We start from the raw sequence: 27274 nt of genomic DNA, 5'->3' as shown, positions 1-27274 counted from the left end.
TCTTGGCTACAATTTAGACAACAACACAGACACCGTCCACCCCGCTGAGCTTCAGCAGAACCAAGGCCCCTCCTCCTCCTCCTCCTCACCTGTGTGCCACGACCTCCACGTCCTCCAGTTTCTCTGGGATCTCCATCTTTTCCAGCCACTGTTCCTTCTCGTCAATCCATAGTTCGCAGGCGTTGACCTCGCTGAACATGCGGTATACAGCGAGGGCGTCGTGAAGCCACTGCTGTCTGAGCACTGCAACTTCAGCGACCTCTGTGTAGAGCTGTTCCACCTCTCCCATACGAACCTGCACCTCCTGCAGAGAGGAGGACGGAAGAGGAGACAGAGGGAGAACAAAAAGATAAAAAAATAAAGATAAAAAAAGTTAAACATCATTTTTTTGTTAAGATCGTTGCGCCTGTACCCACCTCCTGTTCACGATATCGCAGGGGCAGCACCACCATGTGTTTGCGCAGTGCCACTACATGCAGGCGATGCTTATCGATGGCCTCACTGACCCCTCTGTGTTTTTTCAGCAGCGACTGAGTGGAGTACTCATCGTGTCCAAAGTCTTCACTGGACACCAGGCGGTAAGCGTCCTGCAGCCAGACCACGACGTCGTCCGTCTCCGTGGAGAACTGGAAGAAGTTGAGCGCCTCCTGCAGGTGGCTGAGATGCTGTGCGGCCTGGTCCTCCAGCCTCTTCCACTCGCCTTTAACCTCCATGATGCGCTCCTGGATCCCTGCGGTGCCAAAGCTCTTCTCACTCAGAATCTGCTTCCCTCGCTTCATGGTGTTCTGGATGAGAAGGAAAGATAGAGACAAAAACTTTAATTTAACATTATCATCATCAGGGTCTTTATTTTCTTGTAACAGAAGAGCTGCATACAGGAAACACACACAGGAGTCAAACAAGTATTAACAACCATCTACCTACATGCATAAAATTAAAATGAAAATAATCCCATGTAGCAATCCTTAATTATTTGTAATCCATGTGGTAATCTACAGGTAGCTCAGTCAGTAATGGCTCAGTTATATTATTGGATTATTCTAAAACTCATCTGCCTTTTGGGGGTTTTTAATTTAGGGTTGTCATGAAATCATATCCATAAATATAAAAATATAAAACTCAAATGCAGAAACACTGCCCACACTGTGCTCATGCTCCTGACCAGCATCATATTTTCTACCTGTTTCTTTGGATTAAAAGAGCCATGTGGTGTGAATGAAACAAGTGGAACATGAGGCCAATGCCAATCAATAAAGTATCAAAGCAGCAGGAACCCTTTACTGTGGACAAGCAGGTAGACTGGAAAATAGATTTATAAATGTAAATGCATGAATTTACGTGACGTTCAGAAAAGAAACTCTTACTACAGTAAGTTTTCCAGGTGCGGAAATAAAAACATGCACGCATGCATGTGCACGCACCTGCAGCAGTGAGCGGTGAGCCAGCAGTTCCCCAGCCAGAGTCTTGTGTTGTTGTAGTAACCTCAGCACACTGCTCAGGTCCTTCCCGTAGCCCTGAGTTCCCAGGATGGAGCTTTTCTCTCTGATCCAGGCCTCCGACTCTTCCAGCTCCTGATGGGACAAAAAAACACACTTTAAAACAGACAAACAGGCAAGTATGGGGAAAAGAGCAGAGCAAAACTTTTAGTTTTATGACAGCATGTCGCTCGTCATCAGACATTTCTGCTGGATTCTCATCAACTACATGAAAGTTGTTTCAAAGTCAGAAATAGACCTTTAACTCTTAATGACTTAATGTCTATTTAATCACAGGTCTGTTCTGTAACAGACAAAAGGCCCTGGATTAACAGCAAGTTGCTATAAAGACCTTTTAAAGATGAGGTCAAACAGGTTTGGGAAAGTTAACCAAAGCTTTCTGAAGCATCCGGGCGCCTCGGACTGTGGCTCCTAATTTTCCAGGAACAATCCTGGAAACATAATCCCACCATCTCACCTGAAAGAAGGCCCACAGTTTTCTCGACTCCTCGAGCTCGGCGCGTCTTTTAGCCGCCAGGTGTTTCAGCTCCTCCAGACAGGAAGAGACATGGTTGACACGGTTACAGATCACCTGTGGGTCACACGGTTGGTAACCTGGAAAAAAAAAAGAGAGACACAGCATTTCATTTATTACAACTGTGAAGCAGACATTTATGCACAGAGGATATCAACTTACTCATACCAAGCTCCAAATATCAAATTTCCTGTTGTATCAATGCCAAATAAACCTTCAGCTGATCAAATGAAATCACCACAGGAACGTTACTTCCTCCTGTTTTTATCAGTCAGTGCAGGCTGTTGTCCCGTTATTACAATCCTGACTCATATATTAAACTATTATGTACCAATTTTATTCTCAGAGCTATAAGGCAGCCTACATTACATACACACTCGTAATATCATATCATGCTTAAGACACACAACATAAAACATTCTGGCACTGCTACACAAAACACATCTGTACACGTGTGTGTGTGTGTGTGTGTGTACCTTCTATTGTGGTGAACTTGAGTGCAGCAGTGTTGAGCGTCTCCACTCTGTCAGCCTGCACAGCGATATCTGCTTCCTGCAGGCCGTGTTTCTGCAGCAGGTCGTCCACCTCCAGGAGATGCTTCCCAAAGTCCCTCGAGAGCAGCTGGACCTGAAAGATGAGAGAAATGAGAGGTCAAGAGGAAACCAGGAAACCAGGGGTGTCACAATATACAGGTATATGTTATGGTATATGGAGCTTTGTGTTTATAGTGCACATGAAAATACTGTGAATAACTGCACAATGGCTGTTTTTTAGAAGCGTATGTAGAGCTCTTGTTACAGAGTGTCTCTCTCGAGCCCTGTTCGTTCATTTTCCCTCTGGTACCTGCATGTCCTCCATCCAGTCAATCATGTACACCATGTCCTGGAAAGTCTTCTGCAAGGCCAGATTCTTCTCCAGCCGGGTCCTTCTCCCAGCCACCAGCTCCTTCAGCAGACTCCACTGGCCCAGGATATTTTCTTTACGTGCTGAGATACGTCGGATATCGTAGTATCCTTCCGTCTCCATCTCTGCGGCAAGTTCCACGACCACACCGATTCTTTCCTCGTACGAGGCTATGTCCGCCTCGATGGCTTCATGCTTCTTCATCGCTGCCTCGACCGCTGGTAGGTCATAGCCGAAATTATCCTGAAGGCAGAGGGGAAACGAAAGGAAGCCGTGATTTTAACGCTAACGGAAGAAGCAGAGGGAATACATCCACACGTTTGGCCCCCTACCTGTGACACCAGTCTCTGATTCTCATTGAGCCACGCTTGCCTCATGGTGGTTTTGTGGTCAAAGCGCTGAGCCAACAGCTCAAGCTTCTCCTGGCGAATCAGCTCCTTGCGTAAAGCTACACCCCTCTCATGCTCCGCCTTCTCCAATCTCTCCCAGGCCTAGATAATAAACGACAAAAAAAAAAAACGCTGCTTAGCAGTGGTGGAGAAAAGATGAAATGCTGTATATGAAACATAAACAACACAGCTTGTGGGTGTATGACCTTGTTAATGTCTGAGATGAGCTTCCCATCATGAGGCACGTAGGATTTCTGGTTATTGGCTCTGAGTTTGCTTTGGATGGTGAAGAGAAGGACCTCGAGATTACCCTTCTCCTGAAACCTGGATGAGAAGCAGGAAGCTTTAATTAGTGATCCTGTGTCCCAGTATCACCCTCCCTCTCTCAGCACAGAACGCTCAGACAGCTTGAACGCTCGCTGACAGACACGTCTCTGCTGCTCCGGGTGTCCAGGACCGTGGCCATGAAGCACTCACCCGAGAGAACATTTACTTCATTACTGCTCAGATCCAGTACGGTGACACTGTCTGAGAACCTTCTTCTAGAAAATACGCACTGATATGTACGCACGTGTTTGGTGCCACTCGTAAGTCAACGGCTGGCTGTGAGCTGCTTAACTCACCCAGAGCCAGTCAGCTGGACACGAATGCAGAGTGTAACAGGACCTATTGTATTATAGTCAGTGTGTGTGTGTGTGTGTGTGCTGTGGGTATCATTGCTGCTGACAGGATATTCTGAGGTTATTCTTGTTTTTGCAGTTATTTAATGCAAAAAAACCCCACCAAATATTTTAACTGCACAGTTTTACAGTTAAGGAGGTGAAATATGCATAAAGCAGCCGTCCTCCCAAACTGCACACTAACATTCACAAACAGCATCTTATTTGACTGTATGTTATGTGGTGAGCTATCACAGTCATAGTTATACTTGTAAATGTTCATCCAGCCGTTTTTTAAAGCATGCTGCTGCCATCACATTCAAAATGAGCTCATATCTTTGTTAAAATTGTACATTTTCTCAGTTTAAATATTTGATATGTTTTCTATGCTCTATTGTAAATAAAATAAGAGCTTAAGAGATTTATAAATCATTGCATTTTGCTTTGGGATTTGGGTTTGTACATGCAGAGCAATAACCGAAGAACACCAAACTTACTTGATGGGCTTTTCTATAGTGCAGTAAGTTGTGAATGCCTGAAGCTGCTGCTGAACTCCGGTCAGAGAGTTGGCAAACTTCTGGTTGCTGATGACTGCGATGGTCTTCTCTATCCACTCCAGGAGGTCCGAGGCCAGAGTGTCATAGCGGTTAATAATCTTCTCTGTCTCGATGCAGTTGTCTAGCACCTGAGAGCACAAATGAGGGTAACTAAAAGGTCAGGAATACACACAAATAACCTTTAAGTATCACAGTGTTTCCATTCTCTAAGCCCTGCACGTGCTTGTACCCTCTCGGTTCATCCACACTGCTGGCCCTTCAGGTTTTAAAGCAATAGCAGCTCATTTGTCTCCTGTGTGATCCTCTTTTTTGTTGGCATATTTGGAAATGTGTGTGCATTACCTTGCCAACCCGCTTCCCCTCCACAATAAGAGCCTTCATCTTTGAGAAGTAGTGGTAGTAGGAAACCACGTATGTAATGATGGACTTTTCATCTGGGTTCTCTGTGTTCACATCTGTACGGGAGGGAGGGGACAGAGACAGAAGGATCAAAGTTAGCCTCACAGTAACCACGGCTCCTTTCAGACGCGCACTCCTTCCTGTTAATGTACCAGCGGCCGAATGTGTCAGCTTCAAGTATGAAGGAGCGCCCTGTCCATAAAAGCTGAGACAGCAGTCTGACTGAGTCGGATCTGGTAACACCTACGCATCACTTTCAAAAAAATGGCTCAAGTCTGAAGGATGCCGTCACATTAACCAGAAGATTACACCTGTGCATAATTCTGAGCTCACTGCAAGGGAAAAAGCCTCCATCTCATGATCTCACACCTTCCCAAACTCTCAACAGAAACCATAACCTTTATGAAAAAGGCTTTATCTGCTAACGAGACCCATCACCGATATCCTCTCGAAATTAATGAAAATATCAAATAAACGTAGACGTCAGGATAATATTACAGCCCCGTTTCATAAGAGGAAACCCTTCAGCAGACGTCTTAACACCTGCAAAACTATTTTGCCCTATCTGGAGGCCTTGCCCTAAACTTTTATTCAAATACCGTTAGTCACATATGCCAAATTTCATGGCTCAACACATTGTGGTCCCTAAACTCCAAAAAACTAACATGTTTCATAAGTTTTAAAATCTTATCGTGTTTGAACAAATCTGTGGGAAACTTTAAAGTAAAGGTGTGAAGTGTGTGAATCTCAGTGCGTGACTCTCACCCTCAGGGTCCAGGAGCTTCGTGAGGCCCAGGCGCTGCTCGGCGATGTTAAAGGCTTGCTGCAGGTTGTGCGTTGCATTGGACCGCGTCAGCTTGTGGAACTCTATTAGATCAGGTCTGGAGGACACAGCGTGATGAAACAGAAATGAGCATTTGGCTGTGATCCTAAAGTTTCATGTCAGTTACACCTGCTGCACATCTCCTCCACGTTTGTCTAAATGTGCGCCTGAATTGTTCTTGTCTTTGTTTCGGTGATGTTTAGACATCAAAATGACACTGAAAACTTGCTGCAGTGTGTGGGTGCGTAGGTGTGTCCTACCTGTGTCTGTGTATTAGGGCATTGAAGGCAAGGCCGTCTCTCCAGCAGGTGGTGAAGTTCTGGATGTTGACCTCAGGGTACCTGTGACATTGAGACATGTTTTTAAAGAACCCCAACTTACTTTTCATTGACATTCTCACCTAATATATAATGTTTAAAGAAGCATGAAATTTGCTGCTGCAGCTTCTAGTTTCTGTGTTTTTATTTCACTGCTCACCCTGCAGTCTTCATCTGGCACCAAAGCAGCAGCGCATCCTTGGCAGAGCGGGTTTCTCGGTTGTCCTCTGTCTCTATTTTGATCACCTGGATCTGAACAAGAAGACAGCAGACCAAGAGTTCAGTGTTTCAGAGAGACACAAGGTGGCACCGACCTTACACCGTCTGTCTTTGAGACCGATATGAACGCATTGTGCTGCTTCATTTTGGGGAATACGGATTCACATTTTAGATACACATTTAGAGACTGTGCACTCTCATATATGTACACATGGATTCTCACATTAAACAGAGCCAAAGTTTTCCTGTGATCCAAAAGCTCAGCCAAATGCAGTCATGAGAATATTAGAAGCGGGAAAAGCAGGCTCAAAGTGGCCATAGAGGAGAGGGGCTGATGCAGCTTGTTTCAGGCAGAGGATGACCTGAGGGACCGCACCAAGGCCCAGTGCAAGACAAATAAGATAAACACGGCTGATTTTGAACTCTGAATCATGCAAAGCTGCTCCCGTAGAGGCCCACTGAAAACTTGGTGCTGGGTTCTGGAGGAGGTCAGTGGGTTGAACAGCTGAAATGCCACCACAGGGGCCCATGCTCAGTTCTGCCCCGGGCCATGTTCTGTGTGTCAGTCCCTCTGCTCTCTGTCCCTGCTGTCCAGTCAGAAAAACAAATGCTCAAAACAAACTGCTGCTGGAAAAACAGGCAAAACTGAAAACAACAAAAAATACTTTTGAGTCGGTAGTGCACTATACCGAGTTTACCTGATTACAAAGTCAACGATTGAATGCCCAAAATATATATGTACTGTAACTGTAGAGCAGGAGTGACAGAGGCTGTCTCACACTAGATTGGGTCAGCTTATTTCTTATCCACCTGGAGCTGTTCCCCTTTGTATTAACTTCATAGGCATAACTAAGCAGCTTCATAAATTGTAAGCAGTGATTACATAAGCTAAATAGTTCAAACTATCATGTGACAAAGTATATTTAAAAGAAAAGAAACAGCACAAAGGTCAGAGCCCTGACTTTATCCCTCAATCCTGAAAGGAACCAAAAAAACAGGAGCAAAGGAGCAATATGAGGTAAGGAAACACTCTGCTGTGTGTCTCCTGAGGACAGCATGCGGCCATTACCACGCCTGATGATAGGCCACAGTGACAGCCATTCAACCAATCACATCACAGTGACATGATCCAAGGTAATTGGGGACATGGCACCCTGGAATCAGCTGCTACCCAAGTCGTTAGGCACAATACTGCGCACACACACGCACACACACACACACACACAGTCTGTGTGTCTGTTGTGATGCAAATTGTGTGCTTTTGTCTCTGAACAGGCACTGAAACAGAAAGAAAACCCACATTTCGTGCTAAAGAGTTTATGCTGGACAAATTCACAGTAAATGTATAAAACATTAGAATACATCCAAACTTTGTCAGCATTTGAATCTGTATATACAGCTTTTATATGACAATATATGATCAAAGGTAAAAGAATAAGTCTTGATTGCAGTGTGTAAGGTAAGCAGAAAAACACTGCACACAGCACACAGGACAATGACACTCAGCCAACCGTATACAGCACCATAACTAAAGTTGCAGCAAATAATAACAGTCTGTTATTATTTGCATATGGTTCTGTAAATACATTAAGTTTACCTCTTGTTCTGCCTGTCAATCGTCTCCCTTCTTTACTCTGGGAAACTCTCCCTCTTTCTTTCTGCCTGTGTACAGTTACTGCAGTGGTCTGGCTCTACCTGCTGACTGGGCAAAGCAAACTCTCACTGAGGTAGGGAGGAAAGGGGGGAGAGGTAGAGATGAGGACAGAAAACGCTAACTCAAAGCTACTTGGACAACAGAAAGCTTATCTAACCCTGGGCGAGTCTCAGTCCTGCTGACGTCACTCTGAGCGCCCAAACGTTTGGTTACATCAACTCACTGACACTCTAAATGTGCCTTTGACTCGAAATCCAAAAATTATTTTCATTTAGAAAACAATCCCAGTCCTGCAGTCCCTATTTATTTACTATTTAATTATTTCCTCACTATGTCACTTCCTGTACCTCACTTCCTTTCCTTTCCACACCACCATCTGGGTTTGGGGCTCTTCATTTTATCCTATTTTCCCAATTAAGTTCACCTGAATACTCGCTGTTTATGGACCTTTCACCTTTACATGGAGACAATGCCACCTCTGCCACAGGTCCCTGAAGACCTGCTTAATGTAGCAGCATGTTCAGTGCTCCAGTATCAGAGCAGTTTGTAGGCTGGACAAATCAAATCCTGATCTGACATCTTTATTTACCGTGAATTTTGCTGTTTATTGTTATTTTGGATTTATTGCAATGATTTATTGGCTCTTCTGGGTTCAAGCTTTGTTACCTCGTCGTCCTACAAATTTTTCGGTACTTCTAAGACAAAATATTGGCAGAATAATGAGTACCTGAAACTTTGCATTTTTTTGCAATAGCTTTTCTGATTTTATTTTTCTAACCATGGCCATAATCACGTGTGAGGTCACCAAGGGCTGGACCTTATTTTGAAAAGAATCTAGCCCACCCAGCAGTGTCTCTGACCGGGCTCTTTTAGGCTGATGCATAACTCATGAGGAATGATAATTGGCTTGGGCACAAAGAGTGAATCAGAGGCGACTTTTTCACACCTGCTGCTTTAATTTCAAGTGAAGGAATATGTCAGTATTCTATTTTATTTCACAGTTTTATAAACACCACACTTATCTTGTATATTTCTGTATATACAGCTGCTCCTGCTTCCAAACTTCTGGTTTTGGACCCAGTATCTCCAGACGTGCAGCCTTTTCTGCTGGTTATCAGAGCGCAGGTGCTACACCTCTAATATGCAACATGATGAGAAAAAAAATTTTGACCTCACTCATTTCTAAATCCTGGTTACAGCCCTGATTTTACTGTGTGTTAATAATCAGACATGATGGAGCACACCTTACTGACCAGGAAGAATGATGAACAAGAACATCTCTGCTCACTGCTTCCCATCAACTATCTTTTCCCTCTATGAGTACACACACACACACACACACACACACACACACACACACACACACACACACACACACACACACACACACACACACACACACACACACACACACATTCAAAATTGAAGAGGCCATTGGCTGGTGGCTCTTAGGAGCAGAAAATTTAATTCAATTTTATTTATATAGCACCAAATCAGTACTATAGTAGCACTATAGTACCCTATAGTAGCCTAAATTATACAGTTGCAGCTGGTTAGCTATGATAAACAAATACATTACTGAATGAGCCGAGTCCAATACCAGTCTTACTCTCTTAAGCAGGGGTGGGCAAACTTTTTGTCTCTGGGGCCACATTGACTTTTTGAAATTTGACAGACGGGCTGGGCCAGCACCAGATGCATACATATCAAACATAAACATAAAAAAGGCATTACAGTGTTAAGACTTACATTTACTTTTAGTGGGAACAGTGTTGTTTGGCTGGTGTTAGTTTTGTTGTAACAATTCTCAGAATCCTCGACATCACTCATAATCATGATATGATTTGATTTGAGCAATTCTGTACCAATCTTCGGTGGGCTGGATTAAAAAGACCAACGGGCCGGGTGTAGCCCACGGGCCATAGTTTGCCCACGCCTGCTCTTAAGCGTTGTTGTATCACAACTATGAAATCATTTTGTGAGAATAATCTGGAGTAAGTCTACTAAACAAATTACCCAACAACATGTTAAATGCTTAGCCCATGCAGCTCCTAAAACTCGAGGCCTGCAGATCATATCACATTCTCAACTATTATATTTGTTGTAGCTGTGGTCTGCACAGCCATGCATGGCTCTTACACAGGACAGGATGATGAAGCTAGCTAACACAGAATGGCACCAAAAAGGTAAGTAATGAGAGGATTGTGTGTCCATGTGCTGCGAGACAATTTCTGTGTTTGTGTTGTGATTTTCATGTTTGAATTCACAGAGCAGCAAAAAATAAAAAATAAATACATTTTTAAAAACTCATAAAAGTCACTAAACTGCATTTACAGCAATACGGCTCTTCAAGTCTCTTTTTCATGTGCAGAAGGTAGGTTAACTTGAACTGCATTAAAAATAGCTTTTTAAGTGGTAATGTTCAAACCTGTGAAAGAGGTTAGATAAGACCTGGAGACTTACGCCATTCTGCCAAAAGTCTTCTCTCACCATCCAGATCATTGAGTTCAAGTGTTCCAGTCACTTCCACAGGTGTATAAACCAGCACCTGGGCATGCAGACTGCTTCTACAAACATCAGTGAAAGAATGGGTCGCTCTCAGGAGCTCAGTGAATCCCAGCGTGGTACCGTGATAGGATGATACCTGTGCAACAAGTCCAGTCACTGCTAAATATTCCACAGTCAGCTGTTAGTGGGATTATAACAAAGTGGAAGTGATTGGGAACGACAGCATAAAATCACAGAGTGGGGTCAGAGGATGCTGAGGGTCATAGTGCACAGAGGTCACCAACTTTCTGCAGAGTCAATCACTACAGACCTCCAACCTTCATGTGACCTTCAGATCAGCTCAAGAACAGTGAGAGCTTCATGGATGGGTTTCCATGGCAGCTGCATCCTTCCATCACCAAGCTCAATGCAGAGTGTTGATACAGTGGTGTAAAGCACGCCGCCACTGGACTCTAGAGCAGTGGAGACGTGTTCTCTGGAGGGATGAATCACACTTCTCCATCTGCCAATCTGAGGGAGGAGTCTGGGTTTGGTGTTTGCCAGGGGAACAGTACCTGTCTGACTGCATTGTGTAAAGTTTGGTGGAGGGGGGGTTATGGTGTGGGGGTGTTTTTCAGGAGTTGGGCTCGGCCCCTTAGTTCCAGTGAAAGGAACTCTTAATGCTTCAGCAGACCAAGACATTTGGGACAATTTGATGCTCCAACTCTGTGGGAACAGTTTGGGGATGGCCCCTTCCTGTTCCAACATGACTGCACACCAGTGCACAAAGCAGCTCCATAAAGACATGGATGAGCCAGTTTGGTGTGGAAGAACTTGACTGGCCTGCACAGAGTCCTGACCTCAGCCTGATAGAACACCTTTGGGATGGATTAGAGTGGAGACTGTGAGCCAGGCCTTCTGTCCAACATCAGTGTCTGACCTCACAGATGTGCTTCTGGAAGAATGGTCAGAAATTCCCATAAATACTCCTAAACCTGTGGAAAGACTTCCCAGAAGAGCTGAAGCTGTTATAGGACCAAAGGGTGGGCCACATCATATTAAAGCCTCTGGATTAAGGATGGATGTTACTCAGGTTCATGTGTGTGAAGGCAGACGAGTGAATACTGTTGGCGGTATAGAGTAGATTCATGATTAAAACTTTATTATTTTGCTTTAACATTAGGATGTCTTGGGTTTTCACACTACCAGCAGCTGTCATATTCAGGCTTGTAAAAAAGGTTGTTGGCTGTGTGATTATAAGCAGTGTGATTAAATGACCACAAACTCTGACGCACAAACCAGCACGAACATGGTTCCAATAAGCACCGCACAACAACACACTTATGAATTTCTCTATTTGCAGTCATGAGTGCAGTGAGCCATACTGCACACAGTGAACATTCATCCTCTCTGTCTCCCGAGCATGGTCTGCAGAGGGTCACACACACACTGCAAGATAATTCTATTAGCTGTGCTGGTAAATGTGCTTTGTGGTGGGTAGCCAGGTCTCGCATGACAATACTGAGTCCCAGGAGAAAAGCGGGTAGGCGACTGTGCACCGTGAATGTTACAGAGGGGTCTGAATAATGTTATGTAAGCAGTGTGAGCCGATGGCACGCTGTAGCTCTGAAGCGATATAAAGAGAAGCCATGGGCTTCTGCTGTACTTACATGGGAAGAGGTGATCCTGTATCACTGCTGCTGAGGCCTGCGAGCCTGTGTGTGTGTGAGACACTGTGTGCATGTGTGTGGTATGTACATGTCAGGATGAAAGGCGGCTCAGGTAAGGCAGATAAAGCAGCGTGCGCGTGTCCTTGCTGAAGAGCAGACTGGAAGGCGACTGCTGCCGGTCGGAGTGACATTAAAGCTTCATCCTCCAAACGCGGCTGTCGCTGTCGCACCCTGGTGACGCAGCAGATGTGACAGCCTCCCCCAAACCACTAAACAATGCACTGCTGATCACAGCAACCTTGTGCTACAGTAAGTTTATGGGAAACCAGCAGGCAAATATTACATCCTTAATGTGAGAAACACTTCATATCTCAGAGGAGACTAAAATCACCTTTTCTCTATGCAAAGAGACTTTTATCCTTTGGCCCTGACTCATCAGGCATCCACACTGCTAAAATCTGTCACAGCGCATCTGCGTTTGATTATGTTTACCTGAAAGCGAAGGATGATGGTCCAGATAAGGCCCAGGGTGAGGCGGTGGTTTCCATCCACAATGTCATGGGAACCAACGTTTTCCAGGTGGACCCTCTGCTCTTTAAGGAACTGCAGGGCTTTGTCGACGTTCTCCAGGCAGTGGATCCGCATACGACCTCGTGTAGGCCTCGGCTGTGGCAGGAAAAAGAGAATAATGACTACATTTGATAACACATAGTACTACTGCAGTACTATAGCAGGTTGGATTTAACCTAAGCTTTACTTTTAGAAATGCATATAACAGGGCAGGAATAACACCTTTGTGGGGAACCTGTCTTACAACCGTCCCCCTCTGTGAAGTAAATGAAAACCTCAGGAGACGGCGTATACCAGAACATCCACAGTAATAAAAGTTATCAATCATGCAGTATTCACAAACATCAACAACCGCTATCAGGTGGTGAGTTAAACAACACAGTACTGTACTGAAGGTTTGTGTTAGCACCTCACCTCATATACAGAGATTTTGTTAGATAGTTACATAGTAACATAGAAAAGGGCTTTCTGCAGAGCTGATTCTCAGTTTGCTCTGCATCTTTACCTCAGACAGAAATCTTTTCATATCTGCTATAACTTTGCTGTGAATGCTGAACTTATGCTTTGCTGCCACATCGAGGAATGTAATTACTAATGCCACATTTGTCCCAGATCAGAAGTTGGCAAAGTTTTTTGTATGTGTAACTTCCTAATTCACCAAAGCCTCATTTCACTGATAGGAAATCCAGCATGTTCTAATCTGTCATGTTTACAGACCTACTTCAGATTTTCCATGCTGGTGTTATTTCTTTCTTTTTTTTAAAAAAAAAAGGAAAGATATTCAGTCAACAAGATATCTGGTCATATGACACCTCAATTAAGAAATTCTACAAACAAGTTGTGGGTGTGAGAGTTCACACAACAATTTCACCAGGCAGTGGACATGCACAGGTAGTCCACAGTAAGGCAAGCGATAAGGGCAGGAGGAAAAAAGGCGGGTAATAATACATAGGAAACTGCTGAAACACTTGAATGATCAGAAGGGCATGACAACATGAGAGTGACAGAGGGAGACAGGGGAGCATATACTGCTCAGAGTCATTACTGCCTGCAAACAGGTGGTGCTATAATAAAGGAACAGAATTAACAAAGACAAAGGATTACTAAACTAAAACTGGGAGTGATTAGAGAGAAACGTCAGACCATGACAGTTCCTACCAGCAGCTCTCCACTGAGGACCTCCAGCAGTCTGGTGAGCATGTATCCATCCCTCAGGTCGTTGTAGAGGTCAGATATGCGACAGGACACTCTGGCCAGATGAGAGTTAACCCACTTTGTAAAAGTCTTCTTCTGCACTGCATCTCGTTCATCTGAGGGAAATTAGGAAACTGAATTTAAAGGAACGGGGAATAAAACAGCTGTAATGTAGCACTTACAATAATATTAGCTTTATAAAATACATATGAAACAATTAGACCAGAATCAAGTCAAAAAGTGGTGTGGTGTTGTGCCAAAAAGTGATCGTCTGCCAAAAAAAATGATCTCCAGTGTTTGTATATGTTTTTAATGTGTAATATCTTTGCTTGTATTGGTAAATAGGCTGTATGGAGGGCTTGTTTATAAAATAAAAAAATAACCTGTTTTGCATGTATCTTTATGAGTCTGTGTTATTGTATCTACATTGTCATTAGTCCTTTGAGGCCACTTTAGATATATTTAAAGAACTGTTATGTTATATTTGTTGCAATTTCTGCTGCCGTCTTGGCCATTTCACTCTTAAAAGACTTTTCAATGTCAGTGAGTTTTTACCCAGATAAATACTAAAATAATAATAAATAAAGAATATATATAAAAAAAATCAGTTTGCCAGAAACTGATTGAAGCTTCTACCCTGTGACAGTAAAGTTGTTTATGGCTCAGAGTTACTTAATATCATTCATGAGGGACATATTTCACATACCGTAGTTTTCGGACTATAAGGCGCACTTAAAATCCTTAAATTTCCTCAAAAATCAGCAGTGCGCCTTATGTATGAATACTTGTTGTGCTTACTGACCTTGAAACAATTTTATGTGGTACACTGCGCTCAAAAATCTGTCAATGTTTTAGTGCTACTTTGGTAAGGGACGTTTAATAAAGATCGACATTTTCCAGAGCGTACAAAGTGTGCAACAGGGGGGAGGGGGGTAACACCCAGCGTACGCTTTTCAAATAGTTGAGCGCTGCCGTCTGACCGCCGATGACCGAAGAATCCACACCGCTGCACCATTGCGTGGTCTGCAGCGATATTTCCTCCGGCCTGGTGGATCAGTTCAAAGGCCTCATTGAATTCTGTAAAATAGTCCATCATCGATTCACAAAATGACTAACGATATTAGACAGGAACAAGCTGTGAGTGCAGCGCAGCAGGTGTGGAAAGCAGCCAAAGCTGCCGGAGATAAATTCAACAAGAAGCATTGTTCCAAAAACAGAAACTGTACACAGTAAACTGCAGAAAACTATGATGGATTTTATTCTACATGTTCCGGCCTGTTTCCATCTATGCTGGCCCGGATATTTGTGCGTAATCTGGCGATCGGCAGCCGGCACTGTTGCCAACTTTTGTGCAACAAAACTCGCTGTCGGCTGTCTCAAAAGTCAAAAGGACGAATCGAGGTCCGGGAGTGTGTGTGCTGTCCCACCTCGGTGACAAAGAGAGGTCCGGGCGATACTACAGCGTATGACGGGACCCAGTACGAGCGCTGTATGTACACAAAACACGGTGACAGCGGAGTTTTCAGGTTTCCGGTGTTGAGTCAAAAAGGGATTTACTTTTTTTTTTTTGCTTATATCGATAAATATACAGGTGCACAGGATTTATGAAGGCCTTATATATAAAATGAAGAAATGACTTGTTCTTACCCTCATTAATAAAGAATATATTGCAGCATCTGTTAAGATGTTGAAGAAGATGGTGAGAGATTGCCAGCAAAAGTTTCCCTTTTATTACCAATGAAATGGTTGCTGTGTGCTGCAACCAAAACAAAACAGTAACAACCAGACTGACTCAGATAATGACAGAGGGAACCCGACATGCTTGATGCTGAAATCACCCAACTGTTCAACTCAGACACTGAAGACGAGGAATTTGATGGATTTGTGGAAGATGAATGATTTAAAATTATTTTTCTGTATTTGTTACAACTGAACAATATTCGGAATTATTGTGAATGAGTGGAATAAAGTTCAACTTACCTGACGCTTTGTTTCGTTCTACATATGTTTTATCATGCGCCTTATAATGCGGTGCGCCTTATGGTCCGAAAAATACGGTATATTTCACAAATTTAGGGCCAACAGAAGTTTAAATACAGGCAAAAAATTTTTAGCAAATACCATAAATCACTTTGTGGCACAACAGCTGGCGCAACAAACCTGTGTTGTCCATCTAATATGAATAATGTTTTTACGGACTCGCTAGCTTAGCGCAGCTATTATTAGCTTAGCTCTTAGCTTAGCTCTTAGCCGACTCACTAACAGCATGACTTCTTCTCCTGTCCCTCCCACTCTTTTCTGCTCTGTGTGTCAGATTGAGCCCCGGTTACGCCAATCGGTGGTCAAAAACCAGCAAAAAAATATTTAAACATAGAAATTCATAAAGAAAGAACAATAGCATTCTCAACTACACCAAAGAGTAAAACAGTTAAATGTGGATTATTAAACATTAGGTCTCTCTCTTCCAAGTCCCTGTTAGTAAAGTATTTAATAATTGATCAACATATTGATTTATTCTGCCTTACAGAAACCTGGATACAGCAGGATGAATATGCTAGTTTAAGACAGAGGAGTAAGAGTAGCAGCAATCTTCCATTCCAGCTTATTAATTAACACAAGACCCAGGCAGAGTTTTAATTCATTTAAAACTCTGAGTCTTAGCCTTGTCCACCCTAACTGGAAAATTCAGAAACCTGTTTTATTTGTTCTCTATCGTCTGCCTGGCCCTTACTCAGTTTCTGATTTCTCAGACTACTCTGTCCTCAGTTCAGATAAAATAATTATAGTGGGGGATTTTAACATCCATGTAGATGCTGAGAATGACAGCCTCAACACTGCATTTAATTTATTATTAGATTCAATTGGCTTCTCTCAAAATGTAAAGGAGCCCACCCACCACTTTAATCATACTCTGGATCTTGTTCTGACATATGGCATAGAAACTGAGGATTTCTTAATTACATTTACATTAATGAATTACACAGCAACCATTTCATTACAGTAGAAGTCTTTCTGAAAGTGCTGCAACTAAGTTTATGGATAAAATCCCTCCACTATTATCTTTTTCAATGTCATGTGCCAACACAGTGCAGAGCAGCTACCTAAACTCTGCTCCCACAGAGGTTGATTAGTTACATCCTCACTGCGTACAACTTTGGATACTGTGGCTCCTCTGAAAAGGAAAGCTTCAAATCAGAATGGCTGACTCCGTGGTATAATTCATAAACGCACAGCTTAAAGCAGATAACCCGTAAGCTGGAGAGGGAATGGCGTCTCACTAACTTAGAAGATGCTCATTTAGCCTGGAAAAAGAGTTTGTTGCTAAAAAAGCCCTCCGTAAAGCTAGGACATCTTACTACTCATCATTAATTGAAGAAAATAAGAACAATTTTATTAGATTATTATTATTAGAAAGCATTGCATACATTTTCATTGTTATGCAGATGATACTCAGCTTTATCTATCAATGAAGCCAGATGACACACATCAATTAGTTAAACTGCAGGAATGTCTTAATGTCACGGTCCCGGGCTAGTGGGTGTGTATTCTGTTTTTTCCTCTTTCTTTCTGGTGTGTGTGTTTTGGTGGGCGCGTCCCTCTGGAGTGGTAGAGAGGTCTCCTCCCTCGTGGGCTGGTTTTCAGAGCAGCAATCTCCACACCTGTTGCCGATCAGCTCATCCTCCTGCATTACTTAAGCTGGCAGTAGACTGTCAGTCGTCGCTGGATCGTTGACTGTGAAACAGTTAGTTTTCGGCTCCTTGATGTTCACATCTCCTTGTCTTAACCCTGAAAACTTACCTGTGTTTTCCGTGTACTCAGATATCGCCCGACGAGCGGAGATCTCCTTGGGAAGCTCACAACCAGATCCCTCTCCTCCGTGTCCGCCTCTCTGCGGGTCCGCCGCACCGCACCCGAAGCTCCTCTCTCGACCTTGGTCACCGGAGTCCCCAGTCTTCCCCCTCCCCGTGCCTGGCCTACCTGCTCTGTGCTCTTGAGTCACTGAAAATAAACCTTGCACTAAACCCGCCACTCTGCGTCTGCTTCAGTCCTCAGTACCTAACCCTGACAGAACGATCCAGCCAGGATATGGACTCAGCAGACACCGATCCCGTAAACCGGGCACTGGCAATACAGGAGGAGACGCTCCAACGGCACGACCACATGCTTCGCCTGATCACGAGCCAACTGGGAGCCACTACACAGCAACTGGCGGATCTCAAAGGTATGCTCGAAACCACTGCATCTCCTAATTCACCCGGTCTCTCTCCCCTGTCTCCTCCGGCGTCTGAGGCACCGCCTGGAGCTGCCGCCCCCCCCGGCACCCGCAGAGCCGGCCGAAAGACCTTTGCCTACCCCCGAAGTCTTCTCCGGTGAGTTAGAAAAATGTGGCGGTTTTCTCACTCAGTGTGCGCTGGTGTTCAGACAGCAGAAGAGGACTTTTTCCTCTGACAGCTCCAGAATAGGATTTATGGTCACATTACTGCGAGGCAGGGCTCTGGCCTGGGGGCAGGCAGTATTACGTTCTCACCCTGATTTATCATACCTAGAATTCCTGTCTAAATTCAAAGGGGTGTTTGATAAAGGTGCCAGCCCGGAGGCGGCAGCTCAGAGATTAATTAACATGAGACAAGGGAGGCGGAGCGTAGCAGACTTTTCCGTGGATTTCCGCATCTTGGCCGAGGAAGCAGGATGGGAGGAGAGAGCCCTCCGCGGAGTGTTTTTAAACAATCTGTGTGAAGAGTTAAAATATGAATTGGCCACCAGGGACCTCCCCGACTCTCTGGAGGCTGTGATTTCGGTGTGTATCAGCTTGGATGATCGCATGAGAGAGCGCCGCCGCCCCCGCGGGTACGGTCCCCTTCCTGCGGTTCGACACGCCCTGCCGGGGGCTAGCGGTGAGGTCCCGGAAGAGGATGACGGAGTCGACGCGACGTCCAGCGGCTCGGATGAACAGCCCATGCAACTCGGGCGAGCACGGCTAACCGCTGCAGAACGAAGAAGACGACTGGCGGGGGGTGAGTGTTTGTATTGCGGGAAGAAAGGGCATTTCATCAATTCCTGTCCGGTGCGACCAAAAGATGGGGCCCGTCAGTAAGGGTGGGGTTACTGGCGGGCAAGGAGAGCTCCTGTTCCCCCCAGCTGGGATTGTTGTTACCTGCTAAGATTAACCTCCCTCACCTGAGTCACTCGGTTCAAGCTCTAATCGACTCCGGAGCGGAACAGAACCTGATTGATCGCACCCTAGCTCTTCACCTCAAGTTGCCACTAGTAAAACTCACTAAGCCACTCCTGGTTTCCGCCCTTAATGGTGCAAGGCTGTCTGAAATTTCCCATAAGACTGAAATGGTGTCACTCACTCTCTCTGGAAATCACACTGAACATCTCTCACTCTATCTTTTTGAGTGCCCACAGAATCCCATCATCCTTGGTTACCCCTGGCTAAGCCAACATAACCCATGTATCGACTGGTCCATTCGCAACATATCAGGATGGAGTGCCCTGTGCCATCAGCAGTGTCTGAGATCCGCTGTTCCTTCGGTAAAGCTTGCTTCCTCCCTCCCTGAACCCGAGCCACCGGATCTGACAGCTATTCCTCCCGAGTATCATGACCTGGCCAAGGTGTTTAGCAAAGATTTGGCTCTATCACTACCTCCACATCGCCCGTATGACTGCGCTATTGACCTACTGCCTGGGGCCCCTCTGCCATCCAGTCGCCTCTACAGCCTTTCCAAGCCAGAGCGTGACTCCATGGAAAAGTACATCACCGACGCTCGCACTGCCGGTCTCATTCGACCCTCTTCGTCCCCTCTTGGCGCTGGTTTTTTCTTTGTCGAGAAGAAGGACAAGACCCTCCGTCCCTGCATTGATTTCCGTGGGCTAAACAAGATAACAGTAAAGAACAAATACCCTCTGCCTTTGCTAACATCTGCCTTTGAGCTCCTGCAGGGGGCGACTATCTTTTCCAAGCTCGACCTCCGGAATGCATATCATCTGGTGAGGATCCGCGAGGGGGACGAATGGAAGACGGCCTTTAATACCCACCTGGGACACTTTGAGTATCTGGTCATGCCCTTTGGGTTAACTAACGCCCCGGCTGTGTTCCAGGCTCTGGTCAACGATGTTCTTCGTGACTTCATTAACCACTTTGTTTTTGTATATCTGGATGACATTCTGATTTTCTCAAAATCCCTGCAGGAGCACCGGAGGCACGTTCGTCAAGTTCTCCAGCGCCTCCTTGAAAACCGCTTGTTCGTCAAAGGCGAGAAGTGTGAATTCCACGTCGTGTCTACTCCTTTTCTGGGTTTCATTATAGAGAAAGGACAGATGAGGGCGGACCCTGCCAAGGTCAAAGCGGTCCTGGATTGGCCGGAACCAGCAGACAGAAAGCAGTTGCAAAGGTTTCTGGGGTTTGCTAATTTCTACCGTTGTTTCATTAAGGATTTCAGTACACTTGCATTGCCTCTGACTTCCCTCACCTCTCCTAAGCTTCCGTTTCAGTGGGCCCCGCCGGCGGACGCAGCATTCAGAGCCCTCAAGGCCCGTTTCGCCTCCGCCCCGGTCCTCATCCAGCCGGATCTCGCTAGCCCTTTCGTCGTGGAAGTGGACGCCTCAGATGCGGGAGTGGGGGCCGTGCTCTCCCAGCGGGTGGATGGTAAACTGCGGCCCTGTGCCTTTTTCTCTCGCCGTCTCTCTCCTGCTGAGCAAAATTATGACGTGGGTGACCGCGAGTTGTTGGCCATCAAGCTGGCCCTGGAGGAGTGGCGGCATTGGCTGGAGGGGGCGGCCCATCCGTTCCTCGTCTGGACCGACCATAAGAACTTGGCCTACCTTCGGTCTGCCAAGCGCCTGAATCCCCGACAAGCCAGGTGGGCTCTGTTTTTTGCTCGTTTTGATTTCACGATCTCTTACAGACCTGGTTCCCGTAATGTCAAGTCAGACGCCCTGTCTCGTCAATTCACCTCTGACCATGCCGACCCGCCTGAAAGCATACTACCCGCCTCCTGTATAGTGGGCTCAATCACCTGGGAAATCGAGTCTCTCATCCGGACTGCCCAGCAAACTGAACCCGACCCTGGAAACGGACCGCCCAACCGCCTCTACGTTCCCAGTCAGGTCAGGGCTCGAGTGTTACAGTGGGCACACACAGCCAGGTTCCATTGTCATCCCGGGGTCCATCGGACCATCTCCTTCCTGCAACGACTATTTTGGTGGCCGCACCTTATCAAGGACACTCGAGAGTATGTGGCGGCTTGCAGCGTCTGTGCGCAGAACAAGGTATCTAACTCCCCTCCTTCTGGGTCTCTGAGACCCCTGCCCACTCCTAAGCGACCCTGGTCACACATAGCCCTGGACTTTGTTACCGGTCTACCCCCCTCTAACGGCAACACTACCATTCTGACGATCATAGATCGCTTTTCCAAGGCTGCACATTTCATAGCTCTGCCCAAGTTGCCCTCCGCCCTAGAGACTGCTCGGTTGTTAACAGACAATGTCTTTCGCTTGCATGGTATTCCAGAGGACATCGTCTCTGACCGAGGCCCACAGTTCACGTCCCGCGTCTGGAAGGAATTCTGCTCTGCGCTCGGCGCCCAGGTGAGCCTATCTTCTGGTTTTCATCCCCAGACAAATGGCCAAGCTGAACGTGCTAACCAGGAGCTGGAAGCGGCCCTTCGCTGTGTGGTGTCAACCAATCAGTCCACCTGGAGCTCCCAACTTGCCTGGGTGGAGTACGCCCATAACTCCTTGACCTCTGGTGGCACCGGCATGTCCCCCTTCGAGGTCTCCTTGGGGTTCCAACCGCCGCTGTTACCGGCCGTCGAAGAGGATCTGTCAGTACCTTCGGTCCAGCACCATCTCCGCCGCTGCCGTCGGGTTTGGAGAGCCGCCCGAGCGGCACTACTCAGGACCAAGGAGCAAAACAAGCGGCTGGCCGATCGTCACCGGACCGCAGCGCCCGACTACCGACCCGGCCAGAAGTCAAGCCTGTTCGTTCCAGTCCCCTGTGTCCCCCTCCTACTCCTCCGCCGCCTGCTCGCCTGATTGACGGCCAATGAGTCTATACCATCACCCGCATCCTGGATGCCCGTCGCCGCGGCCGGGGTTTCCAGTATTTGGTAGACTGGGAGGGATACGGACCCGAGGAACGGTCCTGGGTGACCCAGGCAGACATCCTGGATAAGGACATGGTCAGGGATTTCCGTCGACAGCACCCGGAGAAGTTTGGGTCGCCGGGAGGCTCCCGTTGAGGGGGGGGTACTGTCACGGTCCCGGGCTAGTGGGTGTGTATTCTGTTTTTTCCTCTTTCTTTCTGGTGTGTGTGTTTTGGTGGGCGCGTCCCTCTGGAGTGGTAGAGAGGTCTCCTCCCTCGTGGGCTGGTTTTCAGAGCAGCAATCTCCACACCTGTTGCCGATCAGCTCATCCTCCTGCATTACTTAAGCTGGCAGTAGACTGTCAGTCGTCGCTGGATCGTTGACTGTGAAACAGTTAGTTTTCGGCTCCTTGATGTTCACATCTCCTTGTCTTAACCCTGAAAACTTACCTGTGTTTTCCGTGTACTCAGATATCGCCCGACGAGCGGAGATCTCCTTGGGAAGCTCACAACCAGATCCCTCTCCTCCGTGTCCGCCTCTCTGCGGGTCCGCCGCACCGCACCCGAAGCTCCTCTCTCGACCTTGGTCACCGGAGTCCCCAGTCTTCCCCCTCCCCGTGCCTGGCCTACCTGCTCTGTGCTCTTGAGTCACTGAAAATAAACCTTGCACTAAACCCGCCACTCTGCGTCTGCTTCAGTCCTCAGTACCTAACCCTGACACTTAAAGACATTAAGGCCTGGATGACCTCTAATTTCCTGCTTCTAAATTCAGATAAACTGAAGTTCTCGGCCCCACAAATCTTAGAAACATGGTGTCTAACCAGATACTTACTCTGGATGGCATTACTTTGACCTCCAGTAACACTGTGAGAAATCTTGGAGTCATTTTTGACCAGGATATGTCCTTCAATGCACATATTAAACAAATATGTAGGACCACTTTTTTGCATTTGTGCAATATTTCTAAAATTAGAAACATCCTTTGTCAGAGTGATGCTGAAAAGCTAATTCATGCATTTATTACTTCTAGGGTGGACTATTGTAATTCATTATTATCAGGCTGTCCTGAAAGCTCCCTGAAAAGCCTTCAGGTGATCCAAAATGCTGCAGCTAGAGTACTGACAGGGACTAGAAAGAGAGCAGATTTCTCCCATATTGGCTTCTCTTCATTGGCTCCCTGTTAAATCTAGAATAGATTTTAAAATCCTTCTCCTCACATACAAGGTCTTGAATAATCAGGCCCCATCTTATCTCAAAGACCTCATAGTCCCATATCACCCCAACAGAGCACTTCTCTCTCAGACTGCTGGCTTACTTGTGGTTCCTAGGATACTTAAGAGTAGAATGGGAGGCAGAGCCTTCAGCTTTCAGGCCCCTCTTCTGTGGAACCAGCTCCCAGCTTGGATTCAGGAGACAGACACCCTCTCTATTTTTAAGACTAGGCTTAAAACTTTCCTTTATGATCAAGCTTATAGTTAGGGCTGGATCAGGTGACCCTGAACCCTCCCTTAGTTATGCTGCAATAGGCCTAGGCTGCTGGGGGGTTCCTATGACCTTCCCGCGACCTTCAAAGAAACCCAGACGGATTACGGACTGCAGTGCCCTGAGTCGACTAGCCAGATTGGCTAATGCTGCCCCGATGACAAGCACCATCACCCTCGGCCTCCTGAATATTCGCTCTCTCACCAATAAGGGACTTTTGCTGTCTGAATACATCCACGACAGTAAGTTTGACTTTATGTGTCTGACCGAGACATGGCAGCAAAATAATGACTTTTCCCAGTTAAATCAAGCTACGCCTCCTGGGTTTGTTTACATGTCTCGGTCACGTGACATCGGTCGTGGTGGTGGTCTTAGGATATTTTACCAGGAGAAATGGAAAGTTACATCTATCCCTGTACCTCATTTCGCCTCCTTTGAATGTATCGCCCTACAGATAAAAGGAGCTATGCCCATGGTTTTAGCAGTTTTGTATCGCCCACCTAAAAGAAGCCCGGATTTTATAAATGAACTCTCTGCATGTCTGTCTTCGCTATCGACTATGTCACCATATTTTATCTTGCTGGGCAACTTCAATGTTCATATTGATAATGCTGCCGATCCACTCACCAGGGACCTTATATCCTGTTTGGACAGTTTTGGGTTGCAACAATGTGTTGACTCTCCTACACATGTTAAAGGTCACATATTGGACTTGGTTTGCTGTTCCGAAATAACTCCCTCCAACTGCACTCTATCCGGTCTCACCATATCTGACCATAAACTGGTATTCTTTAATATTAACTTGCCGGTCACTAATATTAATTTAAATCGCTCTATTTTCTTTAGAAATTTTAAAAATATTGATCATCATGTTTGATAGACTTCATAGTCTTCCTAAAGATAATTTATCTACTCTGGATGACCTGGTTACTCATTATAACAGTGGACTTCAGAACATCTTGGATGATATTGCTCCTGTTAAAACCGAACTGTTTCTTTTTCTCATCCTGCACCCTGGTATTCTCCAGATCTCTGGCTCCTAAAAGCTAAGGGTCGCCGTCTAGAGCGCCTCTTTAGGAAGACTGGACTTATGGTTCATAAAGATATGTATGCCGACTATATTCAGGCCTATAAGAACGCTCTGTCTACAACCAAGGCTGAGTATTATGCTAATCTCTTTACATCTGCTGAAGCAAATCCTAAAATACTGTTCTCTACTTTGAATTCTATCCTCAGACCTCCTCATCTGCTATCATGTGACATGTACACTATTGAACATTGCAACAATTTATGAACTTCTTCAACTCTAAAATTGAACAGATCCACCAGCAATTAGTCTCTCAGAGCCATTCTGTGTCTGCCCATCCCAAATAGTCTCTTGTAATTCACCAGTTGTTACTTTTTCTAGTTTTTTGCTTCCATTCACTAGTGAAATATCTGCCATTATTCAGAAATCCAAAGCTTCCACCTGCCAATTAGACCCTCTGCCGACCTACCTGGTCAAAATCTGCTTATCACCTCTGTCCCCACTTATAACAAATATCATGCACCTCTCTCTTACTTCTGGTCAAGTTCCTTCGCCATTTAAAACAGCTGTAATTTCTCCATTGTTAAAGAAGCAGGGGGCTGATCCCAGTAATGTGAATAATTTTCAGCCCATCTCTAATCTTCCATTCCTTGCTAAAATTCTTGAACGAATTGTAGCCAACCAGGTTTACAATTACCTCTCAAATAATAATCTTTTTGAGGAATTTCAGTCTGGTTTTCGTCCTCTACACAGCACCGAGTCTGCGTTAGTTAAAATCACAAATGACCTACTAATGGCAGCTGACTCTGGTCTCTTAACCATATTCATTCTTCTCGACCTTAGTGCGGCTTTCGACACTATTTCCCATTCAATCCTCCTTCACAGATTAGCTTCACTAGGTTTTACAGGTATTCCCTTTCTTTGGTTTCAGTCATACCTCTCCGGATGCACCCAATACGTTCAGCTCAAAACTGCCAAGTCATCCATCACCCCAGTCTCCTCCGGTGTTCCTCAGGGCTCTGTCCTCGGTCCTCTTCTCTTGGTTATCTACTTACTACCATTAGGACATATTTTTAGGAAATACAGCATCCATTTTCATTGTTATGCCGATGACACCCATCTCTAGGTCTCTTCTAAACCAAATGCTCTTCTCCCGCCCTCCCTTTCTGACTGTCTTTCTGAAATAAAATCTTGGTTTTCTGACAATCTTCTCAAATTGAATAATGATAAAACAGAAATCCTGCTGATTGGTGCCAAATCTACCCCTGCAAAATCCAATCACTTCACACTCATCATTGATAATTTCACTGTCCCAACCTCACTCGGTCTGCTTATTTTCACTTACGCAACATTAATCGCCTCCGTCCCTCTCTTACACCTGCCAGTACTGCAACTCTAGTCCACGCTCTTGTCACTTCTCGTTTGGATTACTGCAGTTCACTTCTCGTTGGTCTACCACTCAAACTTCTCTGTAAACTCCAGATGGTTCAAAACTCTGCTGCACGTATCATTACCCAAACCTCCTCTACTCAACACATCACTCCCATCCTTCAGGACCTACATTGGCTTCCAATCAACTACCGTATCAAATACAAGATTCTTCTTCTCACCTTCAAATCTCTCCATAGCCTTGCTCCCCCTACATTGCTGCTCTAATCCATTCCTATACTCCCTCACGCCCACTTCGTTTTTCTTTGTCATTGCTCCTCACTATACCTTCTGTCCGCTTAGCAACTATGGGGTCTAGAGCCTTTTGTTATACAGCACCCCATCTCTGGAACTCTCTACCGCAACATTTAAAGGTCATAAACAGCTGATCTCTTTTTAAATCTCGTCTAAAAACCCATCTGTTCAAACAAGCTTTTGGCCTGTGACTGGGTGGGTTCTAGGATTTTTACGTTGGCCTTAACTGATCAGTTTTTGCTTTTTTTTTTTGTTTGTTTATTGTGTAATTGTGCTTTCTCTTTTGCTGTTTCCTCTTTGATTGTTTTTTACCTGTAAGGTGACCTTGAGTGCCCTGAAAGGCGCCCATAAATAAAATGTATTATTATTATTATTATTATTATTATTATGATGCACTGAGTGTTTCTTTTCATTCACCTCTGTTTATACCCCACTCTGCATTTAATCATTAGTTATTATTAATCTCTGTCTCTCCCCCCTCAGCAGATGACCCCCCCTCCCTGAGCCTGGTTCTGATGGAGGTTTTTTCCTGTTAAAGGGAGTTTTTCCTTCCCACTGTTACCAAGTGCTGCTCATAGGGGGTCGTTCTGACTGTTGGGTTTTCTCTGTAATTATTTTAGGGTGTTTATCTGCACAACTGTGTACTGAATATCAGATCAATCCCATAGGTTTTGAGGGAAATATGATTATTGTTAACAAACATACCAAAAACAACAGTTTAAAGATGAAAAATCTTATTCTTAAAATAACAAAGAACTGACACCATGGACTTAAAGTAGGTATTATTCATTTTGTGTGTATTAATACACAGTACTGTCAAATGTCTGCAGCGTCTGTATCTGTGTAAATGTGAAGAAGCATGTGCACTGATCTGTGCGTGACCTCTGACCTGCCAGGGCCTTGATGCGGGAGCACTCGAACAGCTTGGAGCTAGTGCACTCTGTCTCCCAGAACCCAGAGCCGATTGGTCGGTTGTTGTTGTTGAGCTGGCGCTGGGCTTCCGCGTTGTCCAGGTCTGGGGAGGCATTAGCCATCGCGCCCAACGCCCTGCAAAACATAAAGCACTGTTAAAACGTCTGATATCAGCGTGTGTGTGTGTGTGTGTGTGTGTGTGTGTGTGTGTGTGTGTGTGTGTGTGTGTG

General features: G+C 45.4%; 1 protein-coding gene across 1 annotated transcript in view; it reads right to left on the bottom strand.

Moving 5' to 3' along the window:
- sptbn4b (spectrin, beta, non-erythrocytic 4b) overlaps positions 1-27274 on the bottom strand; it is a 99676-nt gene that overhangs the window by 59982 nt on the left and 12420 nt on the right. Inside the window, exons 2-17 of the mRNA XM_030743706.1 lie at positions 27022-27179; positions 13816-13967; positions 12580-12753; positions 6218-6309; positions 6001-6081; positions 5683-5798; positions 4861-4973; positions 4459-4646; positions 3509-3626; positions 3246-3404; positions 2854-3156; positions 2487-2637; positions 1954-2090; positions 1422-1571; positions 417-785; positions 90-304 (exon numbers count right to left, since the gene is read on the bottom strand). Coding sequence (XP_030599566.1) covers positions 90-304; positions 417-785; positions 1422-1571; positions 1954-2090; positions 2487-2637; positions 2854-3156; positions 3246-3404; positions 3509-3626; positions 4459-4646; positions 4861-4973; positions 5683-5798; positions 6001-6081; positions 6218-6309; positions 12580-12753; positions 13816-13967; positions 27022-27166 — 2663 coding nt within the window. The 5' untranslated portion in view covers positions 27167-27179. The remainder of the gene's footprint in view (positions 1-89; positions 305-416; positions 786-1421; positions 1572-1953; positions 2091-2486; positions 2638-2853; positions 3157-3245; positions 3405-3508; positions 3627-4458; positions 4647-4860; positions 4974-5682; positions 5799-6000; positions 6082-6217; positions 6310-12579; positions 12754-13815; positions 13968-27021; positions 27180-27274) is intronic.

The sequence above is a fragment of the Archocentrus centrarchus genome, chromosome 13 (assembly GCF_007364275.1).
Source record: "Archocentrus centrarchus isolate MPI-CPG fArcCen1 chromosome 13, fArcCen1, whole genome shotgun sequence".
Classification (NCBI taxonomy): domain Eukaryota; kingdom Metazoa; phylum Chordata; class Actinopteri; order Cichliformes; family Cichlidae; genus Archocentrus; species Archocentrus centrarchus.
Note: the sequence above shows the minus strand (reverse complement) of the source record. Positions and strands in the feature narration are given on the sequence as shown.